Source organism: Trachemys scripta, chromosome 4 (genome assembly GCF_013100865.1).
Source record: "Trachemys scripta elegans isolate TJP31775 chromosome 4, CAS_Tse_1.0, whole genome shotgun sequence".
Classification (NCBI taxonomy): Eukaryota; Metazoa; Chordata; order Testudines; family Emydidae; genus Trachemys; species Trachemys scripta.
In genome coordinates, this window is record NC_048301.1 from 60,471,180 (window position 1) to 60,479,470 (window position 8,291).

Here is an 8,291-nt window from a genome sequence, read left to right on the forward strand (position 1 = left end):
TGGATGTAGAAGTGCTTTACACCAATATTCCACATGAGGATGGACTACAAGCTCTCAGGAACAGTATTCCTGATGAGACCAAAGCACGCCTGGTGGCTGAGCTTTGTGACTTTGTCCTCACCCACAACCACTTCAGATTTGGGGACAACTTATACCTTCAAGTCATAATTGAAGTGGCACTGCTATGGGTACCCGCATGGCCCCACAGTATGCCACCATTTTATGGCTGACTTAGAACAACGCTTCCTCAGCTCTCGTCCCCTAGCGCCCCTCTTCTACTCGCGCTACATTGATGACATCTTCATCATATGGACCCACAGAAAGGAGGCCCTTGAAGAATTCCACCTGGATTTCAACAATTTCCACCCCACCAGGAACCTCAGCCTGGACCAGTCCACACAAGAGATCCATTTCCTGGACACTACAGTGCAAATAAGTGATGGTCACATAAATACCACCCTATACCAGAAACCTACTGACCACTATACTTACCTTTGCAAATTTAACACCATTAATTTGGGCTTGAATAGGGACTGGGAGTGGCTGGCTCATTACAAAAGCAGCTTTGCCTCTCCTGGAATTGACACCTCCTCATCTATTATTCGGAGTGGACTACATCCGCCCTGATCGAATTGGCCCTGTCAACATTGGTTCTCCACTTGTGAGGTACTCCCTTCTCTTCATGTGTCAGTATATAATGCCTGCATCTGTAACTTTCACTCCATGCATCTGAAGAAGTGAGGTTTTTTACCCATGAAAGCTTATGCCCAAATAAATCTGTTAGTCTTTAAGGTGCCCCCAGATTCCTTGTTGTTTTTGTGGATACAGACTAACATAGCTATCCCCTGATACTTCTCTCCCAAGGAAGTAACTACGATATCAGCACAAGGAAATAAGGAAACAAATCAACAGAGCCAGATGTGTACCCAGAAGCCTCCTGCTACAAGACAAGCCCAAGAAGGAAACCAACAGAACTCCACTGGCCATCACCTACAGTCCTCAGCTTAAACCTCTCCAACGCATCATCAGTGATCTACAAACCATCCTGGACAATGATCCCTCGCTTTCACAGACCTTGGGAGGCAGGCCAGTCCCCGCCCACAGACAACCCGCCAACCTTAAGCATATTCTCACCAGCAACCACACACCGCACCATAACAACTCTAACTCATGAACCAATCCATGCAACAAACCTCGATGCCAACTTTGCCCACATATCTGCAACACCATCACAGGACCTAACCAGATCAGCTACAACATCACCGGTTCATTCACCTGCACGTCCACCAATGTTATATATGCCATCATGTGCCAGCAATGCCCCTCTGCTATGTACATTGGCCAAACTGGACAGTCACTACGTGAAAGGATAAATGGACACAAGTCAGATATCAGGAATGGCAATATACAAAAACCTGTAGGAGAAGACTTCAACTTCCCTGGCCACACAATAGCAGATGTAAAGAAAAAAAACTTCAGGACCAGACTCCAAAGAGAAACTGCTGAGCTTCAGTTCATTTGCAAATTTGACACCATCAGATCAGGATTTAAAAAAGACTGTGAATGGCTAGCCAACTACAGAAGCAGTTTCTCCTCCCTTGGTGTTCACACCTCAACTGCTAGCAGAGGACCTCACTCTCCCTGATTGAACTAACCTCGCTATCTCCAGACTGATTCCTGCCAGCATATTTATACCTGCCCCTGGAAATTTCCATTACATCCGTCTGACGAAGTGGGTATTCACCCACGAAAGCTTATGCTCCAATACATGTTAGTCTTAAAGGTGCCACAGGACTCGCTGTTGCTTCTCTCCCAGTGTTATTCATTTATCTTCCAGTAGCTCCAGTCAGGGACAGGGTTCCCCTGTGCCAGAAGATCTGTATAAAACAAGTAGTCTTTGCCCTAGAAATTGTACAGTTTAGTCTGAGATAAAACATATCAAGTCGGTGACAAACAATAGGAGAGGAGGGGTGGGAGGAGGAGGTATCAGTAATAAGACTATGTAATTAAATGATTTAACAGTTTGGAAGTTAAAACCATTTATTCTGATAACCTGCTTCTTTACATCTTAACACCAGATCTTTACTGTATTCTATCCCTTCCCACTACTACGATTTAGATACTTACAACATCCCCCCTCCCTATCAGTGTAACATCACTATTTAGCTTAGGCTGTGGTATAGGTAAGCATGATTGTGCCCATTTTAGACAGTAAGGGACAGAGACAGACATTGAACTCGGCTGTGAGGCTTGGACCAGTCCAAGCTATCAGCGTTCCACAAGACAGCCTTTTTCCTACTGACCCACATCTGTCCCGCCCCCAGCCTCTCACCATGCCCTGGCTACCTGATGCAATCAGCCGCCGGCTTTGCTCTACGCACGGCCCGGCGAAAGATCCCCGTTCCGTTGCATCATCCTGGATTGATACAGGAGTCAGCATTCGACCAATCAGCGAGCGAGCTCCGCCGGGACTGAAGGCCTTTCCTCCCAATCACAGCTCCGCATGGAGGCAGAGGACCGGAGCCGGGGCCGCTGATTGGAGGCGGCGACAACGAGCCCCTTCCTAGCGCACGTCACTGTGACAGGTGGGCGGAGCTTGCGCCGGCTGGGGTATAAAGCACTGGGGCTGCCACGCTTTCCTCCTAGTGCCCAGTAGCCCAGTCCCCGCCGCGGGGGGCCCCAGCCGTGTTCGCCGCCCCGCCCCCGCGCTGGGGCTGCCCTTGTGCAGCAGCCTCGGGAGCCCACTGCAGCGCTGCTGCACCCGCCTCGCCGCCAGCGGCCCCCGCCCCCGCCTGCTGGGTCCGTGCAGCGGGGCGATGAAGCGGGACCCGCTGCCCGCGGAGCGCCAGGCGCAGGAGGAGGATGCTGGGGAGCAGAAAACGCCCCTCTGGATCTTCGGCTACGGCTCCCTGGTATGGAGACCCGACTTCGAGTTCAGCTCCAGGAAGGTGGGCTTCATCCGCGGCTACAGCCGCCGCTTCTGGCAGGGAGACACCTTCCACCGCGGCAACGAGAAGATGGTAAAGGGGGATCGGGCGCTGGCTGGGGGTGGGGGGGGATCGGGCCCCGGGCTGCGGTGGTGGTGCGGGAATCGGCCCGGGCTGCTGGGTACAAGGAGGGGAGAAGGTGGGTAACCCTGGGGGTGAATCTCCCGATCCTTGCAATGGGCACGGGAGTGGTGGCGGGAAGTAGCCAATCCAAGCCACCCCTTTGGCATCTACGTGCCCTTGGAGCACCTCGAGTCAGTGGCTGGGTGGGATGGACTAGATGCCTCTTCTGGAAGTGAAAAGTGGCCCTTGATACTGATAAAGGCACCTGCCCAGACTCTCTCCAGGATTCAGCTGTTTGTAAATTCAGCTCCAGATCTAATAATCTTGGGGAAAAAAAATCTGCCTCCTGGCACAACCCATACCCTGTCTGAATCTGGTGCCATCTTTATGATGCTGGGTGCCCTGCAGCTGTCTCATGGGCCTGCAGTGACTTGCAGTGTTGTGGTGGTACCTGGAGCTGCGGTGGGTTTCTGCAAGGCTGTATCGTCCTAGCCTGCCTGTACTGGTGACTTGGTACTTGATCTGGTTTCTAAAATGATGTTTCTCTCCCTGTGTAGCCTGGCCGTGTGGTTACCCTCCAGGAGGATTATGATGTAAGTATCTACATCTAGCATCTTTTAGAATGAAATATATTAAACCTATAGCTGCTACTATTCAGGTTTATTATATGGCTTTAGTTGGATTACTCCCACAGTAACGATACTAGACTATTTCAGTAGCTAATCAACATCTCCCTCATTAACTACATGGCAGGGGTAACCCCTTGGCAACTGTATTCCATAATAATGGTAAAACAACACTGGGATACAGTTTTGTGGGTTAGTATAAATCAACATGGTGGCCTTGCTGGAGTTCTTATTTTTTTAGTCAGCAGACTCAGCTGGGAGTGAGGGAATTGCAGACACTACATTAGACCATTCAGCCAAAGAAGGTTAGAGTTAAAACTAGAGACCTGGCAAATTAAATGAAATGGGACATGCTGTGCCAAATTCATCACCAATATACTCACACTCACTTTGGGGCTTTTCACAAGTGATTAATATGGTCCCTTGTCCTGCAAGATGAAAGTGGACACTAGATTTACCCCTCCAGAATAAGCTAGTCAGAAGATAGTCTTTTTGCCCTGTGAAAGAATACTAGGCTGCTGGGAGTGTTCTGGGGCCAGTTTCTCTTATTTCAATGGCATACACCAAGAGCTGAATTTTGCACTTTAAGTGACTTTGAAAGACAGAGACAACTATTCCTTGCTGCCTTCTTGGTGAACAGAAGACTACCATATTTTCCTCTATCCCTTTCCTTGGATCAGTTGTGCTGTCCCTTCTCAGATGCCTGGTTGTCTTTTCAGGCCTTGTTCCCATTGTTTAACTAGACAGGGTGACTATGCACCCTGAAACAAAAGGTTTCATATAGGAAATGCTGGTGCATTTGTTGCATTGTATTTGCAGCAGCAACTAACCTTCACTTGTAATTTCAGGCATGCACGTGGGGTGTTGCCTATGAAGTCCGTGGAGAGCAGATTTCTGCATCACTCCAGTACTTGAACGTGCGAGAAGCAGTCCTGGGGGGCTATGACACCAAACTAGTGAAGTTCCACCCCCAGGATAAAGAGGCTGACGAACCCATCCTGGCCCTAGTTTACATTGCTACACCCCAGAACCCCACCTACCTTGGCCCAGCATCTGAAGAGGACATTGCAGCCCAGATCATTGTCTCGAGTGGTCGGTCTGGACACAACATAGAGTATCTGCTGCGACTGGCAGACTTCATGCGCTACTTTTGTCCCCAGGTGGAGGACGAACACTTGTTTTCCATTGAGGAGGCCCTTGTTTCCATCCTGCCCTGTCTATGCCAGGCTGAGGAGCCTTTAGTGGAGGTGTGAATGAGATTCCTATCTCAGAGGGTTGAAAGGGGAGATGTCTTCATTTGATATTTTCAAATGAAGATGAGGGGGAAGGAAAACAAGGAAAAAATATTGGACTGGTTGAGACATAAGCATGACAGTGAACAAGTAGTTGGGGGCGGGGAAACTGCTACAAGCATACTTGAGCTGCCACACTCACCACCTGTGGAAACATGGTGCCCATTCCTGGTCTCCTAGCTGGGTGTGAGGATCATGACTGGTTGGTGAGTTTTCACTGTAAGGCTTGGTTCTGTGGCAGTCAAATGTGAACAGTATGGTGTTCACTCCTCTTTTTAGAGAGAGAGGATGCTGTCCTCTTCAGTGTACTTTTATTTTGGACACGAGTTGAGCTGGACTTGACTGCAGTGTTGTTTCGCAGTATAACGGTCACTCTACCTCAGACTGGCAAAGCCACTTGTACGGTGGCGGGGACAAGAGCATGCTTGGTATCAAATGAGACCTCCTCTTTCTTCCCTCTCCCACCTCCAGTACAGTGACCGGACTTTAACGTATAATGCCGGGGCTCCTGTGCAATATAAAATTCATTTGCCTCTATAGGTTCTTATGAGCCCTACCTCCTTATATATGTCTCAAAGGGACAGAACCAATGCACTTACTTGAAGATGTATTTATTGTAATGTGTAGTATTTTTCCTTAAGAGGGGGAATGTCTGTCTGCTGGTGTAACAGCTCATGTCCTGCAGTGCAGGGTGTGGCACAAAGGTGTGAGCCCCTTACCAGACCTTGAGTTTACATGTGGAGAAAAAGCTGTCCTGACAATGTTGAGTAGGGGAGAAGGAAGCTGATGAAGCAGTAAAGACTAAACTCATCAGCTTCACCTGGCAAGTTCCCTGCTGTTAAATAGTGTTTGTGACAGAGCTGCTGCTATTGCAAGGTATGGTAGTAGAATCCCTCTCAAGAACAGACTGAATGTGGACTAGTCTTGTTTTTAAACAGTTTAACCATGATCGGGGAGAGGAAATGTTTGACATGTTACTGTGGCTTGTGTGTATGAGGAAGTGAAATTGTACTGTGCCCAGTAATAAACCAACTGACACTAAAATGACAAAAAAAAACCCTGATGGATTTTTAAGCAGCAAAGCTTATGCATTTGGGGGGTGGGGGATTAAAAGCTAATGGCACAGGCCAAGAGAATATCCTGCACATGAGTGACTGCACTACTCATTTTCCCTGGTGTAGGGCACTAGAACAAGTAGACTAACACTAGTTCCCCACTGCCCCACACACTAATTCCACTATTCTCTCCTTACTTACCCCTGGTCTACACTGGGGGGTGGGTGGGGGGGAATTAGGGTGATCAGATAGCAAGTGTGAAAAATCAGGACAGGAGGTGGGGGGGGGGTAATAGGTGCCTATATAAGAAAAAGCTCCAAATATCGGGACTGACCCTATAAAATCAGGACATCTGGTCACCCTAGGGGGAATTGATCTAAGTTAAGCAACTTCAGCTATGTGAATAGTGTAACTAGGGCCGGCTCCAGGCACCAGCTGAGCAAGCTGGGGTTTGGGGCGGCAGGTTGTTCGAGGTGGCATTGCGCCCAATCCTAGGGTGGCACGGCTGCTTTTTTTTGGTTCTGCTCCGGCCGCCCTGTAGGGGGCGGCGGCGCGGAGAACCAGAGTGCCCTGCAGGGCAGTCCTCTTCCCTTCCCGCCGACCGGAGCGGAGCCCTGGCGGCGGCGCAGCGGGAGGGGCCGCGTAGCAGTGCCCCAGCTGTAGCCCCGGCCACCCCCTTCTCTATCGCTCCCGCTTTCCCCCCAACCCTCAGCCGGTCCCCCTGCACCCACGCTCTAGCTGCGCCGCAGGTGTCTGTCGTGTTTTTTTTTTTTTTTTTTTTTTTAAAAAGCCTCATCTCAAAGTGCCCTTGCAATCCTCTATGGTGTAAGCAATAAGTGCAGTCTGGTAGTACTGATGTGACTTCCCCCTGCAATGCTAGCAGAAGAACTACACCTGTCAAAGGAAAGGGAGATAATTCTCTCTCTCCATCCACCTCTAGTCTGCTGACCTTAAGGGCAACTTGCTGGTTGCTAAAAAATCAGGAGTACTTGTGGCACCTTAGAGACTAACAAATTTATTAGAGCATAAGCTTTCGTGGACTACAGCCCACTTCTTCGGATGCTGGTTGCTGTGAGCTCCAAAGCAGTGCTCCTGAGAATAAAGGGCAGGCACAGAAATGCAGCTCTAGCTTGGGGAGGATGCCAGGAAAGGACAGACAGGCTGCCCTACCATTTCCAAGAAGCATCTGAATAAGAGATATTAGCTAAAACGTGTTTTGCTTGTACCAGAGGAGAAATACAGGCACAGAGGGAAGATAGTGTTGGAAACAATGTAATGTATAATCATCGTAGATTGCCCTCAGATTCCAGAGCTGTCCCAAGACACTGAAAATCATGGACTGACAAGAGACACTGTATTTGTGGCTGCTTATAACCCACTAATCCCTGATGGGAAGGCTTTTAACTGGCCTCTTGACATTCAGTGGTCCCTTGAAATATGCATTAGCTATTTATGCTGAACAATCTGTTGCACTTTGTAATTTAGCCATGACAGTGTGGTTATGTCTTAACTGCAACAAAATACATGTAGCTGGCCCACATCAGCCTGGGACTCAGCATTGAGGCTGTGGGGCTATAACATTGCTGTGTAGACATCCAGGCTCAGGGCAGAGTCCCTTAAGCTTTTCTTTGTTAAAATAGACTCAAGGAGTTCAATCTGTTTATCACTATAAGGCATGTCTTCCAATCCCTTTAATCATTCCCATGGCTCTTCTGAGCCCTCTCCAATTTATCAACAATATTCTTGGATTGTGGGCACCAGAACTGGACACATCATTCCAGCAGCTGTCACACCAGTGCAACAGAGGTAAAATCACTTCTCTACTTTTACTCAAGATTCCTGTTGGACATTCAAGGATCACATTAGCCCTTTTGGCTATAGCATGCCAGTAGGAGCTCATGTTCAACTGATTATCTACCATAACAACACTCCCTCCCTTCCCCCCCTCCCCCAATCCTTTTCAGAGCCACTGCTTTCCAGGTTAGTCCCTCACCATATCCCACCCTAGTCTGTAAGTATGGCCTGCATTCTTTGTTCCTAGATGCATAACTTCATAGTGAGTCATATTAAAAGGCATAGCAGTTGCTAGTGTCCAGTTTACTAAGTGATCCAGATTGCTCTGTAGTGGTATCATCTGCCCTCTTCATTATTTATCACTCCCCAAATCTTTATGTAATGTGCAAACTTTATCAGTGATGATTTTGTTTTCTTTCTGGTCATTGATAAAAATGTTACATAGCATAGACCTCCAGGACTGCACTGGAAACA

At 48.5% G+C, this 8,291-nt stretch overlaps 1 protein-coding gene across 1 annotated transcript; it reads left to right on the forward strand.

Moving 5' to 3' along the window:
- The first annotated feature begins 2,658 nt into the window (after positions 1 to 2,658).
- CHAC1 (ChaC glutathione specific gamma-glutamylcyclotransferase 1) lies at positions 2,659 to 6,015 on the forward strand. Its single transcript, XM_034769767.1, has 3 exons — positions 2,659 to 3,020; positions 3,608 to 3,643; positions 4,525 to 6,015. The coding sequence occupies exons 1-3, from the start codon at positions 2,817 to 2,819 to the stop codon at positions 4,927 to 4,929; spliced, it is 645 nt and encodes a 214-aa protein (XP_034625658.1). The 5' UTR covers positions 2,659 to 2,816; the 3' UTR covers positions 4,930 to 6,015.
- Positions 6,016 to 8,291: the final 2,276 nt, after the last annotated feature.

What these genes read in the sequence shown, in the direction of transcription:
- CHAC1 (XM_034769767.1), top strand. Translation starts at nt 2,817, where the DNA reads ATGAAGCGGGACCCGCTGCCCGCGGAGCGCCAGGCGCAGGAGGAGGAT. An exon ending in ACCGCGGCAACGAGAAGATG is followed by an intron (nt 3,021 to 3,607) that starts GTAAAGGGGGAT and finishes CTCCCTGTGTAG; the next exon opens with CCTGGCCGTGTGGTTACCCT. An exon ending in CCCTCCAGGAGGATTATGAT is followed by an intron (nt 3,644 to 4,524) that starts GTAAGTATCTAC and finishes TTGTAATTTCAG; the next exon opens with GCATGCACGTGGGGTGTTGC.